General features: G+C 48.6%; 1 protein-coding gene across 8 annotated transcripts in view; it reads right to left on the bottom strand.

Annotated features, from left to right (window-relative positions):
• The window catches only part of LOC143517374 (von Willebrand factor D and EGF domain-containing protein), a 95,582-nt gene that overhangs the window by 62,610 nt on the left and 5,472 nt on the right, over nt 1-27,500 (bottom strand). For all 8 annotated transcript variants that reach the window (XR_013131977.1, XR_013131960.1, XR_013131945.1 and 5 more), the window contains exons 2-12: nt 26,619-26,803; nt 26,146-26,374; nt 23,634-23,699; nt 21,499-21,749; nt 13,437-13,526; nt 12,724-12,865; nt 11,608-11,825; nt 9,444-9,517; nt 7,420-7,696; nt 5,490-5,692; nt 4,081-4,976 (exon numbers count right to left, since the gene is read on the bottom strand). Coding sequence is in view for 2 of the 8 variants with exons in the window: in XM_077010020.1 (XP_076866135.1) it covers nt 4,081-4,976; nt 5,490-5,692; nt 7,420-7,696; nt 9,444-9,517; nt 11,608-11,825; nt 12,724-12,865; nt 13,437-13,526; nt 21,499-21,749; nt 23,634-23,699; nt 26,146-26,374; nt 26,619-26,803 (2,631 nt within the window). In the remaining 6 variants the exon portion in view is untranslated. The remainder of the gene's footprint in view (nt 1-4,080; nt 4,977-5,489; nt 5,693-7,419; nt 7,697-9,443; nt 9,518-11,607; nt 11,826-12,723; nt 12,866-13,436; nt 13,527-21,498; nt 21,750-23,633; nt 23,700-26,145; nt 26,375-26,618; nt 26,804-27,500) is intronic.

Below are 27,500 nucleotides of genomic sequence, written 5' to 3' on the forward strand. Positions count from 1 at the left end.
CTGGCACCATTCCTGAGGTTCTAATACACACAGACACGGTGAGATGCTGGTTCACCGGACCATGGGGCTGGCAGACCAATCACTTTCCTCAGAACCTACTGAAGTTCATCACGATAGAGGTCTGCTTCAGTATTCAAGCTCTGTTGGATTTGATGTGAGTGTTTGTAGCATATTCTGATGTTGTTTAAAAATAACAGGAATGAATATTGGTTAAAAGTATAAAAAGAAATCTCCCTTATTAATGAAGAATAAAAATAAGATTTAGAGAGAAATGCTGTTTTCCCATTGTGGTGGGGGTCAAAATGATGTTTTCATCTTCTCAACTGTTACAGAAAGCTATGTGATGGATCTCATGACCAGCAAGGAAACAGATCTGAGCTCAAAGAGAGCTTGAACAAAGTGGATACAAAGAGAACTCACACAGCCAGAACTCAAACGGAGCTGATACAACTAGAACTCAAACAGAGCGCAAAGAGATCTCAAACAGGATTAAAAGAGAGTTGAAGATGAGCTCAAACAGCCAGAACTCAAAAAGAACTGAAACAACCAGAATTCAATCAGAGCTCAAACAGCCTGCGAGCTCAAATACAGTAGAAGCAAACAGAACTCAGGGCTGAACTGGAACTCAACCGGGGCGCTAACAGAGAATATGGGAAGAAGAGGGAGCCATGCCATCAGGTTGTGATCGCTCAGCCAATTAGACCAATTTATCTCACCATCACGGCTGAAGCCCCGCCCCTGATCCCAGCATAAATCAATGGTCTGCGACAGAGGGGCTGAACCATGCAGTCCTGCGATAAATGACCCCATCTTGCGTTGCTATTCTAAATCTGTCTGCCAATTTGATTTACTCCCCAAGCACCCCCTCTCCCCCTCCACACACACACACACACACACACACACACACACACACACACACACACACACACACACACACACACACACACACACACACACACACACACACACACACACACACACCCCTACCTCGAGGCAACGGGGCAGCTCCAGGGGGGGTAGCCAGAACACCTTGAGCAAGGAAGCAGTCTATACACCAAGACCAGAGTTTATCAGAGTGCATCTCCTGCTGTCTGGATGTAGACCTACCGCACAATTACCCCTCGCTGATGTATTAAATGGCCTTTTTGTGATTTCTTCATTGACACAATTATTCAACCCCTTTACGACTACCACTCCTAAGAACAGAGGTTCATTCCAGTGTTTTCCATCAGGTATTGAAAACATCTGTGGATGTCAACGAGCAGCAATCAAGCATGATAAGCACCAATTAGGCAGATTTAAAAGGACTGTGATACTCAGCTCCTTCTAGACATCTACTGGTGTGTTTCCAAGCATGGTGAAGGCAAGAGAATGGTCCCAGAAGACAAGAGAAGAGGTTATTGCTCTTCACAAGAATGGCAATGGATATAAAAAGATTGCGAAGTTGTTAAATATTCCAAGAGACACTATCGGAAGTATCATTCGCAAGTTCAAGTTAAAGGGCACAGTGGAAACGTTACCTGGTCGTGGCAGAAAGAAGATCCTGACCGCGACTGCTGTGCGCTACCTGAAGCGTAATGTGGAGAAAAATCCCCGCGTGACTGCTAAGGAACTGAAAAAAGACCTGTCAGATGTGGGCACTGAAGTTTCAGCTCAGACAATAAGGCGCGCATTGCATAACGAAGACCTCCATGCCAGAACGCCCAGACGCACCCCCTTGCTGACTCCAAAGAACAAGAAAAGTCGACTGCAGTATGCCAAAAGTCATGTGGACAAGCCACAAAGGTTTTGGAACAGTGTACTGTGGTCAGATGAAACTAAATTAGAACTGTTTGGGACAATGGACCAGCGCTATGTTTGGAGAAGGAAGAACCAGGCTTATGAACAAAAGAACACCTTGCCTACTGTGAAGCATGGCGGGGGGTCAATTATGCTTTGGGGCTGTTTTGCTTCTAATGGTACAGGAAAGCTTCAACGTGTGCAGGGTACCATGAATTCCCTTCAGTACCAGGAGATCTTGGAGGAAAATGTGATGGAGTCAGTCACAAACCTGCGGCTTGGGAGACGTTGGACCTTCCAACAGGACAATGATCCGAAGCACACATCCAAGTCCACTAGAGCATGGTTGAACATGAAAGGCTGGAACATTCTAGAGTGGCCATCGCAATCACCAGACTTAAATCCAATTGAGAACCTCTGGTGGGACCTAAAGAAGGCAGTTGCAGTGCACAAGCCTAAGAATGTGACTGAACTGGAGGCTTTTGCCCATGAAGAATGGGCTAAGATACCCATAGGTCGCTGCAAGACACTGCAAGGTCGTGTCAAGCTATGCTTCACGCTTGAAAGCTGTCATAACTGGAAAAGGATGTTGTACTAAGTACTAAAAAATAATGTCACTAGGGGGTTGAATAAAACTGATAATGATGTGAGCACAGTAAAGACATTTGTGGTTATTCCATCATAAATATTATGTTAGTCTAATTTATAAGTGCCTCTTTGATATAATTGTAAATAAGATGACTGAAATGATCAAAATCAATGTCAAACTGGCCAAAACACTTTATTTCAGTGGGGGTTGAATAAATTTGATCACAACTGTAGGGCCTGATATACCCACAAGAGACTGTTAATGCCTCAATGACTTTTACACTGTCCCATGATGAAGTGAAGGGGGGTAGTCAGGAGTTTAGCTCTGCAACTGGTTCACACACACACACACACACACACACACACACACACACACACACACACACACACACACACACACACACACACACACACACGCACACACCATCTGGCCTGCCTCTGGTGAAACGGAGAACAGTTCCTCACAGACAGCGAGTACATGAAATGAGTTTAGGTACAGGGGATAACGCCATCCAGTGGAGAATGTAATTAAGATGCATGATTTAAGCACAGGAGGCTGGGGGTGAGGGAGAGGTAATGAAGCTCAAGGCTTGGTAGAGTGACGAGGGGCTGGGGAGGAGATCAGATCCGAAGCCGCTGAGACGATCCAGCATCTTGCGTACCATCTGTGAGAAACAGCTGCAAAGTGAGGGTTCCCTTCTCCTGTTTAATTAAACCTGCTTCTGCTACCGGGAATGCTGGGAAAACTAGGCTTTGTAATCAATCGCAGAAAGATATACATTTGGAGTGAGCGCCCTGCGTTAAGGGAGCAAGTCATGCTTTTGTAATTCATTGCTCGGTGTTCAGGGCTGGGATCCGGGGTGAGGGCTTCATCTTGGGGAAGAGTGCTGACAGGAAGCTCTCACTCGAAAGAGCAGTGACACCCAGGGATCTCACACATATCCTCCCTCTTTCAGACGAGACTGAGAAAAAACGTCAAAACCCAAACAGAACAGAAACCGAACAGAAAATAAAAATGGAGAGGGCCACAAATCATGAAACGCGGTGCACTAGATGAGACGGAGCGCCAGGAGGTGCAATACCAGGTGGTCCATCGTGCTTTGCTTCAGCCGTGACCTTCCCAAACCCCACAGCTGGCCAGCAGAGACGCTCCTGACGCAGGCCCACGGATCATCTACACGGGTGTGGTCAAACGTAAAGACTAGGGTATGATATAGGAGGAGACCAATTTCTGATCACTGGGCCCGTGTGCAACTGAGGTCATTATCTCAGATGGTTCGATAAAGCAGAGAAAAACACAAATGCAGTCAAGTTCCATGGGATTGAGATCAGACTTAAAACCCAATGGCCTCGTTGGCTAGGCCGAGCTGCACGTCTCATTATAGTTCAGATTTGCTCTACGCTGTTTGTACTGAAGACTCTTTGAAAGGGGGACATTACTGGCTCATGCTGGTTTCATCTGGCTGTAAATCTGAAACGCTGAAACCCAGAAGGCCCCCTGCAGGGGCTCAGGTCCGGCTAAAACAAACCTGCTTCAACCGGTCTTACAATCAGCAGACCCTTTAATTAGCTGTTTGCCTGGGCTGTAATTAGATGGAAGAGCTTGTTTGGCAAGGCCGGGACTCCCTGCAGACTCCCTGGTTTTGGAGGCACTGATGCTAGGCTGATTGGGAACGCAGTGCTGCTGTGGTAGTCTGGGTAAAGAAGACTTACTGACGGTGATGCTGCAGTCATGGCGACCGTATCCTGGATGGCATCGGCATCCCCGGTCCTCACACTGGCCGTGGCCGCTGCACATGTTGGGACACCGCAGCACCGTGGGCACATCTGGCGTGGTCGCTGTGGACGGGCGCTGTGGGCGGAGCTGTGGGCGGAGCTCCAGCCACCGCCGCTCACACTCGTTCTCCAGGAAGGGCAGCAGCGCGTCCTCCCAGGACAGGTCGTCCTTCAGCTGCAGGTCCAGGACACACAGGCCCACGGCCTCCTCAAGCCTCCGGCCCAGGAGGTGGGTGCAGGCCGTGCCCACGGCAGAGCCCAGCAGGGCGCCACGGCACAGCTCCAGAGCCCGGGCCGAGGTGAGGCCGCTGGGCGTGGGCCAGGAGGCGTGGACGCCCGTCCGCCGGGGGGACAGGTGGTCGTCTGGGAAGAAGTAAGACAAGCGCTCCAGGTTGATGTTGGTCAGATTCCAGAGGGTTTGTTCCGGCTGTAGGGCGAGAGGACTTTGTCTCCTGGGTCTGAGAGCTGGGGCGGGTGGGGCGGGTGGAGCGGGTGCAATCTGTCTGGATGGAGTGGCTGTGAGTTCAAACAGCTCCTCTGCCTGGAGCTCCTCCCCCAACAGTGTGGTAGCCAGATGGGCGTGGGCCTTATGCTCAGAGGTGGCATCTCTGGAGGGGAAGAGGGAGGTGTGGTCAACGTGGCTGTGGGAGAGACAGCGGGGACCAGGACGAGGCTCAAACGCAGCTCCAGGGTCCTTCTGAGAGTCAGGGGTGGAGCCAAGGCCGGACCTAAGGGCGGAGCCATCTCCACCTTCGCAGGCGCAGAAAAATGGCTTGGACGCTCCAGCCTCAGCGAGGGGGGTGTGGTCAAACAGGCTCTCCCCAGGTGCAACCCTGATGCAGCGCAATAAAGGAGAAATATGGCCTTCAGAAATGAGCTCTCGCATTAGCCTTCTGAATTAAGTCCCCAAGACATGCAATCTAGAGAGGATTTAGGATTTGAGAAAGGTTAGCCATTCACTCCGACTACCCCCCCCCCCCCCAGCCCCCACAACCCTCCCCCACAACTCTGTTCTTTTTTCCCTCAGAAAAAAAGTCAAGGTTACAAGAAGATAAAAAACAAATCTGAATCTTAATGGCTCTCTCAACTCTGTCACCTTTAGGACTGTGACAATAAAGGGAGACCTTGTGTAGTGCACAATATTACATTAGGTCATGGTCAATATTATATACAAAAAAATACCATAGTGATAGTGTAAGATAGTGTAAAACATGCATGTGTTTACAAAGCTCTCTGAAATATTTGCAATCAAGCCATTGCTGGAATTCCTCACTAATACACAAATGCATTGTTTTCATAATGATACCACAGAGAAAACAGTAACATGCCCGTCCTGCCTGTTGTACCTCCAGTCCCGTATGAACAGGTCCAGTTCTCCGCTCTGGTAGGAAGTGCCGTCGGGACTGTGGAGGTCATTCTGAACGTTTCTGTCAAAGGTGCCACACAGGCCTCGTGTGCTGTTGAAGTCCTGGCTGGGAACGCGTACGGACACACTCATGCCCCAGTCGCCCACGTCCGCTCTCACGAACGCCCCGGAGGGGAACTGTATCTGCAGGTGAGACGTGTTTACAGGGGCTGGTCAGAACCAGGATGCTTCGTTTTGTGACGCTGCAGGACGCCCTGGGCCAGGAATATCACACGTCTTTTGGGATGCGTTATGTAAAATCCTCAGCTCAGTGGATCACATTTGGATGTGTGATCATTTAAAGAAGCACCTTTGTTTAACGAGTCCACTACTTCCTTTATGGCTTTGCTGTAATTTAGTGATGAGTTAAACAAGATCTTATAATTTAAAAGAAAGAGGTGATGTAACCACTCAAGAATGTAGCACATTGTCCTCCATTTAATTATTAATATGTGCATATGAAAAAAATTGCTGCATAATTTTCCAAAGTAGGTTGTAATGATATATTTCATTCACCTATCAGTTTTCCTGCCAACAGTGAAAAAAGGTTTAACTAAAACCATAAAACAGCCCAGTAAAAGAACTACTCCATAAGACCCTGACTCAGCTAAATCAGCCAGCTGTAGGAAATATCAATCACAGAGACTTCATTCATGCTAGTGCTAGTACCAGGGGTGCAGTTTAGTTTCAGCTCAGCTCAGTTATTTTAATCTAATCTATCTAATCCCGGAGACCTGGCATCCAGAGATTAATTCACGGGTTTGACAGTTGCAGTCGAACCGCATTTAAAAGTGGATGAAAGCCCTCACTTCCAAACACACAAGATCTGTGTTTACCTCCTGGAAAAAATCCCAGGGAGACAATTAATATGTGAACTTCCAAAGAAGGGCTGAAGATTAATGTCTCCTGGGACTTCCTGCTGAGGTCTATAGTGAAATTAGGAGTTGTGAAATTTACACATTAAAGGGTTTAATGTTAAATATTACAAACATCTGGTGAAATAGGATTCCACATGTAAACATGCAGTAGTGTTCTGGGATTGTGAAATGGGCTTGTTGTAACATATGTGAAAGCCAGTTTTGTGATGTATTTTTAGGCCCCTATGAACTTCTTTCTTCTAAAAGTCAGTAGATACTCAGAATTACAAGATTGTTAAGGAGTCAAAATCTTAAGGAATTCTGCAACATCCTTGTTAAAGCTGCTGTCCATGATGCCAGCGTGAAGCTGTAGAGTCCCGACGTCCCTGGAGACATTGTTGGCTCTTTTCAAGAGTGACCAGTATTAAAAGAACCGCAAACCGCTTTCTGACCTGGTTTGAGTTGCACTGCACCTTGTAGAGCTTGTTAAATCAAGCTATGAACAGAAGGTGAGAGGTATCGTATCGGAGGGACAAGGTTTGCTAAATGTGGCATAGTCTGTGTTATAACAGTTATCTAATGACCACTAGATGAATAGAAGCTGGCTTGATAAAAAGTGAAATTTGAAAAGCATAAATGAAATATACGAGTGAATAAATTGCAATAAGAGTGAGCCTGCTAGGGTTATGACATGGGTCCAATGTGTACTAGCGTTAGCGTACTTGTAGCAAATGTAAATCTCATATCAGATCTCATATCAGAATGAGACACAATTTTTCTCATTGACAAGACCATAAGGCCCAGAGATCATGTTGTAGGTAGAGTATGGTGATGTAACTCTAGTGGTCTGACATGTACCATTAACAAACAGTTTGGCATTCATAACAAGAGTTTGCAGTGACTGTCACACAAGGTTTGTGACACACAGGATCAGTGGTGGTGTACAAGGTGCTAATAAAACACCGAGCTGATGTTAAACTCATGATTCATTCATTAATTAAATGTAAGACATACCGTCATTTTTTTACCCTGATGTGCCTCGTAAATCTTAACCTCATTGGCTGAGGGAGGTCCCAGATTCTTGATTGACAGCTGGGGGCGTGTCTCCTGCAGCTGGCCCCTGCACATGTCGAAGGTCACGACCTGGTTGCCCTCTCGCGCTGCCACTCCGCAGGTGCAGGAGACGGGGTAGTGGCGACTGCCGCAGTCCCACTGGCGAGCGTGAACCTCGAAGGCACGGTGAACGCTCCTACACAGCACAAACGTCCCCGTCTGCTGGTTATCAAAGTGTCTGGAGGGGACAGGGACACAGAGACATCTTCACATTAACACGCACAGTAGGGACTTGTTTTATAGCACCATCATATTAGCAGGAAAAAGCATACTGGGTGATTAGGTTTACAGGTCCCTAAGACTGATGGACCCATAAACTTATAATGCTATCATTATCTTATTTCTATGAATCCTGTTCACAGTAATACACTGTGGTCCCTGGATATCGCCTGGTTTAGATCAGAATGTGAAAATGATCGCATAACTTTGCCTTCCATAAATAATCAGTGTTTATGAACATGTGGAGCTTACACAATACAAATCTTCATAAGTCCCAAACTACTTAGGAGCTAATGAAGATATTCAGCAGTCAGAACAAGGGGCTCTTAAGTGCACTAGCCAACTAATACCAACATTAAAACATCTAAGTGTTTTTCATGTAACCTTTGTGAATTTTAAAGGTTATGAAAAATAAGCTCAAACTCTGTTCGATCTAGCCAAACAGTCATTATGGTGTGTAGATGGTGTCTGTGGCTATGTAACAGAGGTACAGTGCTCTCTTTATAGTTGACCTTTAAAAGTAGTTTAATAGACATTAGGGGTTTTTTGAATATGGCCTCTCCAAGGACTACATCAGTGTGATGGCAATGGGGGTGGAGTAGGGGAGAGAGAGAGAGAGAGAGAGAGAGAGAGAGAGAGAGAGGGAGAGAGAGAAATGTCATGCTCATAATGAATCTGAAATCCAGCCTATGTAGGGTGCTTCAATTAAAACAGTTTTAAGTGTTGGGGGCAAAAAAATGAACAATGCATAATGTAATAGATAATAATGTGGGTTTGATGTCGTGTGCAGGTGAGGTGAACCACGCGTCTCACTCTGCAGAGGAGAATGCTGAGATCAGAGACCAGAACAAGGACACGGGTATTAATGAGGACACATCCCATATGTTTTCCTAAAGATCGCTCCTTCTGTGCCAAAGCAAAGAACATAGAGTTCTGCACAGGGGTAAACAACCATTCACACCTTATAAGACAGAGTGACCTTCTACATCTGAGCACGTGTGAGGGTGCAGAATCATACAGAGGTATAGAAAACAAACAACTGTGACTTTCGTAAAGTAAACTTGGGTAAGGTGAGTGAGAGGAGGGGTCGTGTTGGAGAGGCGGGGCCATGTAGAGGAGGGGTCGTGTTGGAGAGGCGGGGCCATGTAGAGGAGGGGTCGTGTTGGAGAGAAGGGGCTGTGTTGGAAAGGCGGGGCCATGTTGGAGAGGCAGGGCTGGGTTGGAGAGGCGGAGCTGTGTTGGAGAGGAGGGGTCGTGTTGGAGAGGCGGAGCTGTGTTGGAGAGGAGGGGTCGTGTTGGAGAGGCGGAGCCATGTAGAGGAGGGGTCGTGTTGAAGAGGCGGGGCCATGTAGAGGAGGGGTCGTGTTGGAGAGGAGGGGTTGTGTTGGAGAGGAGGGGCTGTGTTGGAGAGGAGGGGCCATGTTGGAGAGGAGAGGCTGTGTTGGAAAGGCGGGGCTGGGTTGGAGAGGAGGGGTTGTGTTGGAGAGGCGGAGCTGTGTTGGAGAGGAGGGGTTGTGTTGGAGAGGCGGAGCTGTGTTGGAGAGGAGGGGCTGTGTTGGAAAGGCGGGGCTGGGTTGGAGAGGAGGGGGCATGTTGAAAAGGCGGAGCTGTGTTGGAGAGGAGGGGCCATATTTGAGGGGAGGGGCCATGTTGGAGAAGTCCAGTCGGCGTGCCTCTAGCTCCCAGTGTCCCAGAGGCCTTGTTACCTGCCATCGAAGGTGAGCATGTGTGGATCGGTGAGGGAGTAACAGGTGCTGGTGGGGACATCCTGAACCATGACCTGAGAGACAGAGAAAAACATCATCTCAGAACATCTCCGTTTAACTGGAAGTGGCAAATTTAGCACCATAAGAATATGAGAGGTCAGTAGAGGTATAAAGCATTATAGCTAAACAGATTAGCGGTGGAGTTTTGAGACACTGTCAGTGTACAGGACAATACACCATTACCAGCGTACAACAGACCAGCAGATCCCATATCTCCAACAATACACCACTACCAGCGTACAACAGACCAGCAGATCCCATATCTCCAACAATACACCACTACCAGCATATAACAGACCAGCAGATCCCATATCTCCAACAATACACCACTACCAGCATATAACAGACCAGCAGATCCCATATCTCCAACAATACACCACTACCAGCATACAACAGACCAGCAGATCCCATATCTCCAACAATACACCATTACCAGCATATAACAGACCAGGAGATCCCATATCTCCAACAATACACCATTACCAGCGTATAACAGACCAGCAGATCCCATATCTCCAACAATACACCATTACCAGCGTACAACAGACCAGCAGATCCCATATCTCCAACAATACACCATTACCAGCATATAACAGACCAGCAGATCCCATATCTCCAACAATACACCACTACCAGCATATAACAGACCAGCAGATCCCATATCTCCAACAATACACCACTACCAGCATACAACAGACCAGCAGATCCCATATCTCCAACAATACACCACCACCAGCATACAACAGACCAGCAGATCCCATATCTCCAACAATACACCACTACCAGCATACAACAGACCAGCAGATCCCATATCTCCAACAATACACCACTACCAGCATATAACAGACCAGCAGATCCCATATCTCCAACAATACACCACTACCAGCGTATAACAGACCAGCAGATCCCATATCTCCAACAATACACCACCACCAGCATACAACAGACCAGCAGATCCCATATCTCCAACAATACACCACTACCAGCATACAACAGACCAGCAGATCCCATATCTCCAACAATACACCACTACCAGCATATAACAGACCAGCAGATCCCATATCTCCAACAATACACCACTACCAGCGTATAACAGACCAGCAGATCCCATATCTCCAACAATACACCACTACCAGCGTATAACAGACCAGCAGATCCCATATCTCCAACAATACACCACTACCAGCGTACAACAGACCAGCAGATCCCATATCTCCAACAAGCTCCCACAGATAAACGCTCTTATTTTGTCAAGTACAGAAAACGTATAGAAAAGACAATGTATAGAGCATCTGCAGGAGTGGTCAAGTTCAGGTGTTTAAAGGTAGTCTGTGGTGTTTGGAGATAAACAGAAGTACTGGGACAATGTAAAACACATCAGCTTTGCTAAGGAAAACTAGCAGAGTGATCACAAGGCCAGACACGACATGATTAAAGGCCGCACTACTGCAAACAGAGAGGCTCTCCTGTTTACTCCAAACACAGATGGTGGTCTGGGGGCCACTTACAACAGACAAGTGATTAGACTGACAAAGCATGTGTGTGTGTGTGTGTGTGTGTGTGTGTGTGTGTGTGTGTGTGTGTGTGTGTGTGTGTGTTGTCTAACAACATAGCTAACATTTCCCCCATATGTGTTTTATTACAGAGTGCTACTCCCAGATATAATTGTGAAAGTAATTAGGCTGCTTCAAGGCAAAATGAAAGGCTGAAGATGAGCTAAAATGGACAAGACAAGTCGGTCTAGGTTACATCACATTACAGCCACACTACAATTAAATCGATCCTGAAATTCCCATTTCTAGCCTGTCCTATATGATCACACATTAATTTGCTGTTAGACATAGATTTGTTTGTTTACTGTATATAATAAAAGTATTATTTGCATGACCAATACTTGTGAAAATTACTTGTGATTTGGCCATAGGAAGTTTGAAAGCAAACAATCTTTAAGTATTAGTTTTGATGTAATTAGCATCGAAACTGAAATACTGAGTGAAATTACTGTCACTCAGTGAAAATCTCACTAATTCTTTGAGAGATCAAGTGGCGATATCACGTTAGCTCATCTCTCTTTGTTTAAGCCTGTAATGTGAATAGTACTGACCTTCATGGGTGTGGGAGTGTATCCCCTCCAGAGTCGCGGGCTGCCCCCGGTGGGCTGCACACTCAGAAGGCTGGCTCGGTTTCCGTCGCGAGTGAAATCCGTTACTGCGGTGAGGGTGACGTTAGCGTGCGCACAAACGCCATCGTGGCACTTCTGGGAGACGAGGTCCAGCAGACAGGAGGACACAGCGACGTTTGGACCTGCTGCTGTTACACCATCTGAAAGTTCACAGTGAGTGAATTGTGTTTGCATTTTTAACTCAGCTACATTACGTGAGATATTTGGGTATACATTAAACTTAGCAGCCCTTTCAGAAGCCCACTGTAGGTCTAGTCGAATAGTCGAACAAACCCTGCATACTGTGGTAAAAAAGCCAAAAAATGCAAAGAACAGAACAATTGTTTACTTAAATATAAAAATGTGCATGTAAAAGCAGGAAAAATGGGGCAAGAATTATTAACACACACACACACACACACACACACACACACACACACACACACACACACACACACACACACACACACACACACACACACACACACACACACTTTTTCTTCTTCTAAACAGTAATCTAACAAAACAAGAAGAACAGACTAAATTGTGGAGGGCAGAAAAAGCTAAATCTGCACTTCTAAAAAAACAATTTTTATGCTTTAGAATGTTTTCTATCAGGTATGCTTCATGTGTCTAGTACATTTTACAGCAAGTATATGTTACTCGTTCATAAATAAGGCTATTATATTTGCCAAATTCTGAAATGTGTATGATTGTGGCCTCTGTGTGCCCTCAGTAACACGCCTGGTTCATTGTGCAGCTCACGCCTGCCAACATGGAGGGCAAAGACTTGGCACGGCCTTTCCTTACAAGACATAATGATATGTGAGTGTAAAGCGTTTTTGTAAGTGGCTCTGCCAAATGCCCAACATGTAATTGTATACTGGAACATTTGCTACCTATCCGAAAGATGTGAATCCTGCGTATATGTCTCATAAAATCAGTCATACGCACAATGATGACCAATTTCAATCAGCGGACATGTTGCTCGATTGGCAAATCGCCACATGTGTTGTTATGTGGGCTTGTACACCTTTAAAAATACAGAATCACACGCACCAGCCTCGCGGACGCGGAGCGCTAAGGCCAGACTGCAGTGCCGGCCCGGTCCTGATCCGTAGCAGGGTATCGGTACGGTGCTGTGTACCGCCAGCGAGTGTTCTCTACCGTCCTCACGGATGTGCAGTACGTCGGGAACAAACTGGAAATATGGGCGAAAAAAGCCATAGAACATACAAAATGATAGAATATCACTACCTGTTTTACGTGAAAGACAAGACTACATGATTTAAGTTTCATTGTTTACAGTAATTGTGTAAATGTAGACAGCAGCAAAATGATACATATATATGAGAAATAATCATAATCATAATCATCAGATTCAATTATTTCTCAGAACTGTCATTAGACTATAACTAGAAATATTAAAGGCATATAAAAAAACTGCTTCTTTAGGTTACAGTATTGAGATGACCTCCCCTTACACTTGAGCAGTAGCAGGAAAAGACGTTCTAAATCAAAAGATGAACTCTGGGACGTGCTGACATAAGCGTGGTAGATACAAGAGGATGACTTAAACTTAAGGATAGTCTCTCCAAAACAGTTCAGGACGTGTTGAATACCAAGGGAGGTCAACGCTGACGCTCAATACTGACTTTTTCTTGTGGGGGCTATTTAGTTTCCTAAAATGTTGTGTACATATTTCCTGTGTTTTCTGTTTGTATGTAAAGATACTGAGTTCCCAGTGTGTAAACTGCTGAAGCATGACATACCTTAATTCCAGCGAAGAACCCCACACTTTCTCTGGGTGCAGACTGGACACTGGAGGAGTTCCTCAGGTACGTGGACACACTGCAGGAGTACTGTCAATCAAACCACAGTCATCTCGCGTGATTGGACCAGCACAAAGCGGAGGCTAAATCATAGCGGAGAGATGATTAACGCATGCAGAAAAGGTGCCCGGCAGGGCGGACAGAACGACTCACAGCAGCGTCTGAAGCTAATAAAATGTCAGTCGCCCAGAAGTGTGTTAAGGAAGGAGTGTGTGTGTGTAATGTACTGCCCTCTATATAAGTGCTTATATGAAGAGCCCCACTAATGCTGTATACAGAGTGCAGTCACTAAGGAACTGCAGTGAAACCTTCTTGGCGTCTGTACTACAGTGTGAGGTGAAGACTGCAGTTCAGAGACATCTGAGCTGCCAGCCATCCTGGTTCTTTTGGTGAAGATGTAAATGATCTTGAGATGTAGCAGACATTCTGAGTGTTACCTGCGTGCCATCATTTGATCTGCAATATGCTGGATCACAGAGACAAAACAATACTAACGAACAATGATAGTGTATGCACAGTTCTGTGTGTGTTTGTGTTTGCCCAGCTGTGGCACATTTCAGGTGACCTCGTGGCCTAGATTAGGCCTGGACACATTCACAGTCTCCCTGAGCTTCAAGAACTCAATAACACACACTTTACAGCACTAGCAGAGCATGTGCAAACCAGCGAACATACACACACACACACACACACACACACACACACACACACACACACACACACACACACACACGTTCATCTGCTTCCCACTCAATACCAGAGTACTAACACAGAGTAATCAAATTTAATGAGACCTCTGTGAGATTATGTAGTCCTCTCTATAATTTCTCAAGCGTGTCTATTATTCAGGATAAATGAATCTTTGTGGGAATTCTGCAATATTAGCAAAAGGTTTTGTAGAAGGTTTTTTGCACTCTGTGCATGTTCTGAGAACTCGTTCAGAATAAAACATTATCAGGTCCAACATTTATACATTGTGCAGAGTGCAAGGCAAACTCCAGAACCTCCTCTCTCAAAGATTAGAAAAAATGGGGCTGATATTATGAGCTGTGGGTCGGACCATCAGCTCTGTTTACTTTGGACTTGTTTGGTCTGTCCTGCTGTCTAAACGAGTTCCCTTTTGAACAGAGGTTGAACTCTTGGCAAAGGTCACAGGGGATTAGTGTTAAACCCCATGTCTACACCCACTTCCTCCTCCAAACTTGGCCTTGTGGGAGCAGAGGGTTCAGGCATCGCCTTAGAGTGTTCAAAGGAGATAAAGATTCTCAAAGAAACATCAAGTGCATTGAGAACCAAGTTGGTCATGACTAATGATAGTGCTGAGATTATTTAGGCCAGAATAGTCCAACTAGAGTCTGAATGCCAACTAGAGTCCAAATTGATATTAAAAGTTTTCAAAGCCAACACAATGTAAAGTAAATTTGGCTAACTTGTTTTTCTTCTGACATCCTGCTTTCCAGCACTTTGTTTTTTTCCAGTAAATTATCCATGAGGTTTCCAGTCCCAGTGTGTTTTATCCATCAACCGCACATTCTGTGACATGCTGGGACACTTTACCTCTATCACCACTATCACTATCTATCACCATCATCACGATCCCTCAACACTAACCCTGTCACTACCCCACCCTTATCTCAACCCTGTCCCCAACACCCTCAACACTAACCCTGTCACTACCCCACCCTTATCTCTACCCTGTCCCCAACACCCTCAACACTAACCCTGTCACTACCCCACCCTTATCTCTACCCTGTCCCCAACACCCTCAACACTAACCCTCTCACTACCCCACCCTTATCTCTACCCTGTCCCCAACACCCTCAACACTAACCCTGTCACTACCCCACCCTTATCTCTACCCTGTCCCTAACACTCTCAACACTAACCCTCTCACTACCCCACCCTTATCTCTACCCTGTCCCCAACACCCTCAACACTAACCCTCTCACTACCCCACCCTTATCTCTACCCTGTCCCCAACACCCTCAACACTAACCCTGTCACTACCCCACCCTTATCTCAACCCTGTCCCCAACACCCTCAACACTAACCCTGTCACTACCCCACCCTTATCTCTACCCTGTCCCCAACACCCTCAACACTAACCCTGTCACTACCCACCCTTATCTCTACCCTGTCCCCAACACCCTCAACACTAACCCTCTCACTACCCCACCCTTATCTCTACCCTGTCCCCAACACCCTCAACACTAACCCTCTCACTACCCCACCCTTATCTCTACCCTGTCCCCAACACCCTCAACACTAACCCTCTCACTACCCCACCCTTATCTCTACCCTGTCCCCAACACCCTCAACACTAACCCTCTCACTACCCCACCCTTATCTCAACCCTGTCCCCAACACCCTCAACACTAACCCTCTCACTACCCCACCCTTATCTCTACCTCACTCCCTAACACCCTCAACACTAACCCTGTCACTACCCCACCCTTATCTCAACCCTGTCCCCAACACCCTCAACACTAACCCTGTCACTACCCCACCCTTATCTCTACCCTGTCCCCAACACCCTCAACACTAACCCTCTCACTACCCCACCCTTATCTCTACCCTGTCCCCAACACCCTCAACACTAACCCTCTCACTACCCCACCCTTATCTCTACCCTGTCCCCAACACCCTCAACACTAACCCTCTCACTACCCCACCCTTATCTCTACCCTGTCCCCATCACCCTCAACACTAACCCTGTCACTACCCCACCCTTATCTCTACCCTGTCCCCAACACCCTCAACACTAACCCTCTCACTACCCCACCCTTATCTCTACCCTGTCCCCAACACCATCAACACTAACCCTCTCACTACCCCACCCTTATCTCTACCCTGTCCCTAACACCCTCAACACTAACCCTCTCACTACCCCACCCTTATCTCTACCCTGTCCCCAACACCCTCAACACTAACCCTCTCACTACCCCACCCTTATCTCTACCCTGTCCCCAACACCCTCAACACTAACCCTGTCACTACCCCACCCTTATCTCTACCCTGTCCCCAACACCCTCAACACTAACCCTGTCACTACCCCACCCTTATCTCTACCCTGTCCCCAACACCCTCAACACTAACCCTCTCACTACCCCACCCTTATCTCTACCTCACTCCCTAACACCCTCAACACTAACCCTCTCACTACCCCACCCTTATCTCTACCCTGTCCCCAACACCCTCAACACTAACCCTGTCACTACCCCACCCTTATCTCTACCCTGTCCCCAACACCCTCAACACTAACCCTCTCACTACCCCACCCTTATCTCTACCCTGTCCCCAACACCCTCAACACTAACCCTCTCACTACCCCACCCTTATCTCTACCCTGTCCCCAACACCCTCAACACTAACCCTCTCACTACCCCACCCTTATCTCTACCCTGTCCCCATCACCCTCAACACTAACCCTGTCACTACCCCACCCTTATCTCTACCCTGTCCCCAACACCCTCAACACTAACCCTCTCACTACCCCACCCTTATCTCTACCCTGTCCCCAACACCATCAACACTAACCCTCTCACTACCCCACCCTTATCTCTACCCTGTCCCTAACACCCTCAACACTAACCCTCTCACTACCCCACCCTTATCTCTACCCTGTCCCCAACACCCTCAACACTAACCCTCTCACTACCCCACCCTTATCTCTACCCTGTCCCCAACACCCTCAACACTAACCCTGTCACTACCCCACCCTTATCTCTACCCTGTCCCCAACACCCTCAACACTAACCCTGTCACTACCCCACCCTTATCTCTACCCTGTCCCCAACACCCTCAACACTAACCCTCTCACTACCCCACCCTTATCTCTACCTCACTCCCTAACACCCTCAACACTAACCCTCTCACTACCCCACCCTTATCTCTACCCTGTCCCTAACACCCTCAACACTAACCCTCTCACTACCCCACCCTTATCTCTACCCTGTCCCCAACACCCTCAACACTAACCCTCTCACTACCCCACCCTTATCTCTACCTCACTCCCTAACACCCTCAACACTAACCCTCTCACTACCCCACCCTTATCTCTACCCTGTCCCCAACACCCTCAACACTAACCCTCTCACTACTCCACCCTTATCTCTACCCTGTCCCCAACACCCTCAACACTAACCCTCTCACTACCCCACCCTTATCTCTACCTCACTCCCTAACATCCTCAACACTAACCCTCTCACTACCCCACCCATATCTCTACCCTGTCCCTAACACCCTCAACACTAACCCTCTCACTACCCCACCCTTATCTCTACCCTGTCCCCAACACCCTCAACACTAACCCTCTCACTACCCCACCCTTATCTCTACCCTGTCCCCAACACCCTCAACACTAACCCTCTCACTACCCCACCCTTATCTCTACCCTGTCCCTAACACCCTCAACACTAACCCTCTCACTACCCCACCCTTATCTCTACCTCACTCCCTAACACCCTCAACACTAACCCTCTCACTACCCTACCCTTATCTCTACCCTGTCCCTAACACCCTCAACACTAACCCTCTCACTACCCCACCCTTATCTCTACCCTGTCCCTAACACCCTCAACACTAACCCTCTCACTACCCCACCCTTATCTCTACCCTGTCCCCAACACCCTCAACACTAACCCTCTCACTACCCCACCCTTATCTCTACCCTGTCCCCAACACCCTCAACACTAACCCTCTCACTACCCCACCCTTATCTCTACCCTGTCCCCAACACCCTCAACACTAACCCTCTCACTACCCCACCCTTATCTCTACCCTGTCCCCAACACCCTCAACACTAACCCTGTCACTACCCCACCCTTATCTCAACCCTGTCCCCAACACCCTCAACACTAACCCTGTCACTACCCCACCCTTATCTCTACCCTGTCCCCAACACCCTCAACACTAACCCTGTCACTACCCACCCTTATCTCTACCCTGTCCCCAACACCCTCAACACTAACCCTCTCACTACCCCACCCTTATCTCTACCCTGTCCCCAACACCCTCAACACTAACCCTCTCACTACCCCACCCTTATCTCTACCCTGTCCCCAACACCCTCAACACTAACCCTCTCACTACCCCACCCTTATCTCTACCCTGTCCCCAACACCCTCAACACTAACCCTCTCACTACCCCACCCTTATCTCAACCCTGTCCCCAACACCCTCAACACTAACCCTCTCACTACCCCACCCTTATCTCTACCTCACTCCCTAACACCCTCAACACTAACCCTGTCACTACCCCACCCTTATCTCAACCCTGTCCCCAACACCCTCAACACTAACCCTGTCACTACCCCACCCTTATCTCTACCCTGTCCCCAACACCCTCAACACTAACCCTCTCACTACCCCACCCTTATCTCTACCCTGTCCCCAACACCCTCAACACTAACCCTCTCACTACCCCACCCTTATCTCTACCCTGTCCCCAACACCCTCAACACTAACCCTCTCACTACCCCACCCTTATCTCTACCCTGTCCCCATCACCCTCAACACTAACCCTGTCACTACCCCACCCTTATCTCTACCCTGTCCCCAACACCCTCAACACTAACCCTCTCACTACCCCACCCTTATCTTCACCCTGTCCCCAACACCCTCAACACTAACCCTCTCACTACCCCACCCTTATCTCTACCCTGTCCCTAACACCCTCAACACTAACCCTCTCACTACCCCACCCTTATCTCTACCCTGTCCCCAACACCCTCAACACTAACCCTCTCACTACCCCACCCTTATCTCTACCCTGTCCCCAACACCCTCAACACTAACCCTGTCACTACCCCACCCTTATCTCTACCCTGTCCCCAACACCCTCAACACTAACCCTCTCACTACCCCACCCTTATCTCTACCTCACTCCCTAACACCCTCAACACTAACCCTCTCACTACCCCACCCTTATCTCTACCCTGTCCCCAACACCCTCAACACTAACCCTGTCACTACCCCACCCTTATCTCTACCCTGTCCCCAACACCCTCAACACTAACCCTGTCACTACCCCACCCTTATCTCTACCTCACTCCCTAACACCCTCAACACTAACCCTCTCACTACCCCACCCTTATCTCTACCCTGTCCCCAACACCCTCAACACTAACCCTCTCACTACCCCACCCTTATCTCTACCCTGTCCCCAACACCCTCAACACTAACCCTCTCACTACCCCACCCTTATCTCTACCTCACTCCCTAACATCCTCAACACTAACCCTCTCACTACCCCACCCTTATCTCTACCCTGTCCCCAACACCCTCAACACTAACCCTCTCACTACCCCACCCTTATCTCTACCTCACTCCCTAACACCCTCAACACTAACCCTCTCACTACCCCACCCTTATCTCTACCCTGTCCCCAACACCCTCAACACTAACCCTCTCACTACTCCACCCTTATCTCTACCCTGTCCCCAACACCCTCAACACTAACCCTCTCACTACCCCACCCTTATCTCTACCTCACTCCCTAACATCCTCAACACTAACCCTCTCACTACCCCACCCATATCTCTACCCTGTCCCTAACACCCTCAACACTAACCCTCTCACTACCCCACCCTTATCTCTACCTCACTCCCTAACACCCTCAACACTAACCCTCTCACTACCCCACCCTTATCTCTACCCTGTCCCCAACACCCTCAACACTAACCCTCTCACTACCCCACCCTTATCTCTACCCTGTCCCCAACACCCTCAACACTAACCCTCTCACTACCCCACCCTTATCTCTACCCTGTCCCTAACACCCTCAACACTAACCCTCTCACTACCCCACCCTTATCTCTACCTCACTCCCTAACACCCTCAACACTAACCCTCTCACTACCCCACCCTTATCTCTACCCTGTCCCCAACACCCTCAACACTAACCCTCTCACTACCCCACCCTTATCTCTACCCTGTCCCCAACACCCTCAACACTAACCCTCTCACTACCCCACCCTTATCTCTACCCTGTCCCTAACACCCTCAACACTAACCCTCTCACTACCCCACCCTTATCTCTACCTCACTCCCTAACACCCTCAACACTAACCCTCTCACTACCCTACCCTTATCTCTACCCTGTCCCTAACACCCTCAACACTAACCCTCTCACTACCCCACCCTTATCTCTACCTCACTCCCTAACACCCTCAACACTAACCCTCTCACTACCCCACCCTTATCTCTACCCTGTCCCCAACACCCTCAACACTAACCCTCTCACTACTCCACCCTTATCTCTACCCTGTCCCCAACACCCTCAACACTAACCCTCTCACTACCCCACCCTTATCTCTACCTCACTCCCTAACATCCTCAACACTAACCCTCTCACTACCCCACCCATATCTCTACCCTGTCTCTAACACCCTCAACACTAACCCTCTCACTACCCCACCCTTATCTCTACCTCACTCCCTAACACCCTCAACACTAACCCTCTCACTACCCCACCCTTATCTCTACCCTGTCCCCAACACCCTCAACACTAACCCTCTCACTACCCCACCCTTATCTCTACCCTGTCCCCAACACCCTCAACACTAACCCTCTCACTACCCCACCCTTATCTCTACCCTGTCCCTAACACCCTCAACACTAACCCTCTCATTACCCCTACCCTTATCTCTACCTCACTCCCTAACACCCTCAACACTAACCCTCTCACTACCCCACCTGTATCTCTACCATATCTGTATCTATAACTCTACCCTGTCCCTTAGTCTATCTTTACACCAGTCTTATTGATATCCCAAACTCTGCTCCTACCTCTGTCTCTACCCCATGCTTATCCACTACCTGTCCCAGTTCCTCTAATCTTTACTGATCCACATGTCCAGACCCGATTGAATGCCTGCAGAGATCTTTGCTGATGCTTCATCCCACTACTAATGGCAGACACACAACAACCTTTAAGCAATCTTGTGCTATTGGACAGTGTTATACAATACAATGTAATTATAGTGTCTTGTTTTGGTCATACCGTCTCGCCCAGTCTGAAGTGAACTCCGTCCATCTCGACGAGGGCGTTTAGCTGAGTGGTTGTGTCTCTCCGCACCTCCACCTTCATGCTGGATGAGGTGTAGCGTGCCCACACCACGGAGTAGGCCAGGAGGGGGGCAGTACTCGCAGCAGCGGGGCTGGTGCTGGACGAGTAGGAGCAACGCAGCTGCACGCTACTGCCCAGCAGGTCTGCCCTCAGGTGGGGTCGGCCCGGCAGTGGAGGGGGCCTGGCTGGAGACAGTGGAGTGAGCGTGTGGTCAGGGTGTGAGTGTGCGGTCAGGGTGTGAGTGTGTGTTCAGGGTGTGAGTGTGTGTTCAGGGTGTGAGTGTGTGTTCAGGGTGTGAGTGTGTGTTCAGGGTGTGAGTGTGTGGTCAGGGTGTGAGTGTGTGGTCAGGGTGTGAGTGTGTGTTCAGGGTGTGAGTGTGTGTTCAGGGTGTGAGTGTGTGTTCAGGGTGTGAGTGTGTGGTCAGGGTGTGAGTGTGTGGTCAGGGTGTGAGTGTGTGTTCAGGGTGTGAGTGTGCGGTCAGGGTGTGAGTGTGCGGTCAGGGCGTGAGTGTGGGGTCAGGGTGTGAGTGTGTGTTCAGGGTGTGAGTGTGCGGTCAGGGTGTGAGTGTGTGGTCAGGGTGTGAGTGTGTGTTCAGGGTGTGAGTGTGCGGTCAGGGTGTGAGTGTGTGTTCAGGGTGTGAGTGTGTGTTCAGGGTGTGAGTGTGCGGTCAGGGTGTGAGTGTGTGGTCAGGGTGTGAGTGTGTGTTCAGGGTGTGAGTGTGCGGTCAGGGTGTGAGTGTGTGTTCAGGGTGTGAGTGTGCGGTCAGGGTGTGAGTGTGCGGTCAGGGCGTGAGTGTGGGGTCAGGGTGTGAGTGTGCGGTCAGGGTGTGAGTGTGCGGTCAGGGCGTGAGTGTGGGGTCAGGGTGTGAGTGTGCGGTCAGGGTGTGAGTGTGCGGTCAGGGCGTGAGTGTGCGGTCAGGGTGTGAGTGTGCGGTCAGGGCGTGAGTGTGCGGTCAGGGTGTGAGTGTGCGGTCAGGGTGTGAGTGTGCGGTCAGGGTGTGAGTGTGCGGTCAGAGTGTGAGTGTGCGGTCCGAGCGTGAGTGTGCGGTCAGGGCGTGAGTGTGTGGTCAGGGTGTGAGTGTGCGGTCAGGGCGTGAGTGTGTGGTCAGGGTGTGAGTGTGCGGTCAGGGCGTGAGTGTGCGGTCAGGGTGTGAGTGTGCGGTCAGGGCGTGAGTGTGCACTCAGGGTGTGAGTGTGTGGTCAAGGTGTGAGTGTGCGGTCAGGGTGTGAGTGTGCGGTCAGGGTGTGAGTGTGCGGTCAGGGCGTGAGTGTGTGGTCAGGGTGTGAGTGTGCGGTCAGGGCGTGAGTGTGCACTCAGGGTGTGAGTGTGTGGTCAGGGCGTGAGTGTGCACTCAGGGTGTGAGTGTGTGGTCAAGGTGTGAGTGTGCGGTCAGGGTGTGAGTGTGCGGTCAGGGTGTGAGTGTGCGGTCAGGGCGTGAGTGTGTGGTCAGGGTGTGAGTGTGCGGTCAGGGCGTGAGTGTGCACTCAGGGTGTGAGTGTGTGGTCAAGGTGTGAGTGTGCGGTCAGGGTGTGAGTGTGCGGTCAGGGTGTGAGTGTGCGGTCAGGGCGTGAGTGTGTGGTCAGGGCGTGAGTGTGCGGTCAGGGTGTGAGTGTGCAGTCACATCCCTGCTCCACTTTGCTGGTGCTTCAAAGGCAGTTCAGATTCCATTGTAGTTAAACGAAATGGGCTGGACAACAAAAATGCCATCAACAAAAAAAGGATAGCTTGGGCCTCCAAGAGTGTGTGTGTGTGTGTGTGTGTGTGTGTGTGTGTGTGTGTGTGTGTGTGTGTGTGTGTGTGTGTGTGTGTGTGTGTGTGTGTGTGTGTGTGTGTGTTTTTTGTAAAGCATTGTTTGCATCCTGAGGAATAAATCAGGGGCCCAGTCACTTTTGGGAGCATTTAAACTGTATATGGGCCTAATCAATCTATCGGGAGATACTTGGAGAGAAAGCAGATTTTACAGCCTTACTAACTCACTCTTACAAACAACTATTGACTCTTTGAACTGGAGTCTATTACATCAAGATTATACCACAAATAAATCTATCTAAGTCAACTTGAGTTCTTACCTGTGCATACTCCGTTGAGCTCCACTTCATTGTGCAGACACACTTTTGGGGTGAACTCTGAAATGACTATCAGAAAAACAGATCAGAAATTAACTCAAGCTTCTCTTAAAGGTTGCACATATTCCAATATTTTTTACTGCTCAGAGAATGTGATCATCTTCTAATTTGAGTATACCAGCATGGCAGCATCTTATTGTCTGCAGAAGGGCACATGGGTAATGAAGTTTGACATGAAATGGAGGGGAAAGAAATCACGCCATTCAGATTGGGCTGTGGTCCGACAGTGTGTGTGTGTGTGTGTGTGTGTGTGTGTGTGTGTGTGTGGGGGGGGGGGATTTGGCTGAGATCCAGGAGTGTAGCCATTAGGAGAGAAAAGCTGTCCGAGCAACACACAGCACCAGTGACGAGCGGCACCGGCCCTCAAACGGTTTTGCTTGTTTGCCAAAGCTATGAAACGCAGCTACATGGGAGGGGCAGTCTGGCGTGGCCCTGCAGCAGACCTGTTCTCATGCTAGTCTGGAGATGTACAGACCCTCTGATATCTCCAGCACATGGCTGAATACAGACAGCATCTACAGACCTGCTGTCAAGCCCTGCAACTGGAAAAAGAGAAAAGATAAATACAGCGAGGCAGAAGGAGAGGAATGAGAAGAGGGAGAGAGAAAAAATATTGATCACATAGTGAGAGCAAAGCTCTTGTTTTCATGGGTTTCTCTCTTCCAATCTCCCTCTCTCTATCTATCTATCTCTCTCTCTCTCTCTATCTTGTTCTTTCAGTCTCAAATTTAGATAGTTTTTTGGTTGGGGACATCAACAGACCCTGAAAGAAATCGATCTAATAAAAATGTTATTCTAATCCTCATCAAGGCTGGGTGATGAATCTCATGGTGTTCAAAATACAGGCCTTGACATTAAACAGTAAACTGGATAACTAGAGTCCTGACCTATCTCAGTCTGTCTTTGAGACAGCGGCAGCCTGCTCAGACAATCGCAAATGCCATTGGGCTCGAATCAACGAGACCTGCTGACAGCTTCATTTAGAAGACCTTTTCTTCAAAGCTGCTATAAATCTTGCTGTAGATTTTTCGGCTTCTTTTCAGCTTTTCCATAGATTAAAGATACAACCAAAAGCTTGACAAAGGCATGGATACAATAATCAGACCATCAATAATCAGACTCTATCGATCATTATAAAGACGTTGTCTTCTACACTACAGAAACTGAAGCACTGCAGATATCTGTGTAAAATGAGCACATAACGTAGCACGTTAAATAACGTAGCACTGTGGACCAACGGAGGGTTCATCTGTCAGTTCCAGGGGAAGTGTGTCCATCACGGCCAACTTCTGTACCAACCTCTCCTACGTCAGATCTTGGGACGTCGGATAGAGTCAACTTCAATGCGCTACGAATCATCTAGTAGCTCAATTCACACGTCGTTATTGTGACGTCTTTGTGAGTGTTCCAGTCAGACGCCGATTCCAACAAGCTGGGTTTTAGATTTAGGCTACACACACGTTTCATGCGCGGAGCAGTAAACCCAGCTGAGCTTGGAAGGAGACGGTGCAGGTCGTGCTAGGGGATTAACATGACTGTAATGCGTAGCGCGCTGCTGAGCGAGGGGACGGACACATACGCTGAGAAGAGCGAGATTTATTACAGGGCATTCCATAATTGAAGTCGTAGTCACAGGCAGGGGTCAAAACGGGAGAGCCATCCAGGTTAGACAAGTACAGGGGCATGACGAAACAGACCGATAACAAAACAAGGCAGGGCAACACAGAACAGAGAATAAACCAACAGAGACAATACTGAAGGCACATGAATCCATAACAGAACGAATATCCGAAAAGGGGCTAAAAAACACAGGGACTATAAGTACACAAAACTAACAAGACACAGCTGATCACACTGACAACACGGGCGTGGCATACAGAGGGAAACCAGGGCAATAGACAAGCAGGGCGGGACCAACGGGCAAGGAACAACACAGACACGAGGAACAGGGAGACCGGAGTGACAGCTAAGAGAGGGGGGCGTAGCCCTACGTGACAAAGACGTTAACATTAACATGACGGCCTTGTTCAAACGCCATAGCATCACACAACACTGGACGCACGATGCATACTGTAATGGCAGGTGGGAACTTCTAACACAGTACAAAGTGAATGCTGACTTCTGATTGGTTGAATGGTATGCTATGCTAATAGTTACACTTAAGTGAAGATTGTGAAAATCAACTAGGATTATACTGGGCTTCTCCTTATTTAAATGGATGAAACCACTTCAAGTCTTCGTGCATTTCCTGTTTTCCCTCTTTTTCTGCTCCTATTTTTGGTAATATAACAGCACTTTTAGTAAATAAATAAATACATTTTCATTTTCTTTGCATAAAATGTTTGTACATTGTATTGGTTACACATCTAGTGAAGCCAATGTAAAGATGGGTGGGATGATGAAGATGAGGAAGATGAGGAAGATGAGGAAGATGAGGAAGATAAGGGACAGTTACCTTGGGCACAGTAGCCCATACATCCCTGTGTGGGCTGCAGGAAGTAGAGGAGGAAGTGGCCACAGTTGCGTACGGTGACGGGGATGCGGAACAGACAACAGTCCTTGGCACTGGCATGGAAGAACTGCCAGGTGGCACAAGCGGTCATGTGACGCGACTCGCCGGGCCGTGGGAGAGGGGCGTCCTTTAGAGACAACCACACCGGGGCCTGGGTACCACAGCGGTTCATCTGGGGACACAGGGAGAGAGAGAGAGAGAGAGAGAGAGAGAGAGAGGGAGAGAGGGAGAGAGGGAGAGAGAGGGACAGAGAAACGCAGCTAATCTGGAGACTGGAGACACATCAAAGCAAAACTTAAGGTGCAGCTCAATCTGGTGCATCCCAGACTAAATCAGGACGTTACAGTGGAGAGACCAGGGGGTTAAAGGGCAACGACCCTGGATGACCTCGGGTTAGTGACCTCGGCCTCCCTCACCTCCACACAGCGGGTGGGCATCTCCGCGGACCTGCTGCCGACGCTGAACCGGTACCACCCGGCCGGCAGCGAGTGGTCGCAGATCACGTCCTGGATGGCCGTGTTCTGCAGCTCCGTGGAGTCGAAGTCCACGCTGCGGTGCGGATCACGCAGCACCCGGTGCCCTCCAGGATAACACTCTGGAGCTGGTGGAGAGAGCAGGGTTACACACAAGGTCAACACGTGAAGTCAACCAAAACTCTCTAGTAGCAAAATAGCTACTAAACAAAATAGCTACTAAACAAAATATCTACTAAACAAAATAGCTACTAAATTCTGCCTCATATTTTGCCTCGTAATCTGCCTCACATTCTGCCTGTTTAAAGTAGAGATAAAGTAGAGTTAAAGTAGAGTTAAAGGAGGGTTAAAGGAGAGTTAAGAGGCTTAAAAGAGGGCAAAATGACATGTTTTCCTGACTGCGATGGCTGGACAACCTTGTGGGTTGAAGAGCGGTTGGCGAGCTAGCCTGCGCATTCACATCGTTTGTAAATTACAGCACATTCTGTTCAGCTAACATTATTCCCGCTGCTCCAGTTTGACTCGACCCGCCCCCCAACTCGCCCCGCGGCACCAGTGAATCACTTAAAATCAAAAGTGCCAGTGTGCAGGAACCGAAACAGCAGTAGTTCACCAGAGTTCACCGAGTCTCATGTGTTTTTATCCATTATACAGAAGACAAAATAAGAGCTCAGTGAGAAGCCTGAGCGAGGCGGTTCACACACACACAGCCCGGCGCTCCTTCAGGGCGCAACGTCACACACTTTCAGAACTACTGGAGTTTTTTTTATAAAACGGGCCCTTCCGGCAAAGACGAGGGTCAGCACCGGGGAACAAGACCGCTGG

The sequence above is a fragment of the Brachyhypopomus gauderio genome, chromosome 1 (genome assembly GCF_052324685.1).
Source record: "Brachyhypopomus gauderio isolate BG-103 chromosome 1, BGAUD_0.2, whole genome shotgun sequence".
Taxonomy (NCBI): domain Eukaryota; kingdom Metazoa; phylum Chordata; class Actinopteri; order Gymnotiformes; family Hypopomidae; genus Brachyhypopomus; species Brachyhypopomus gauderio.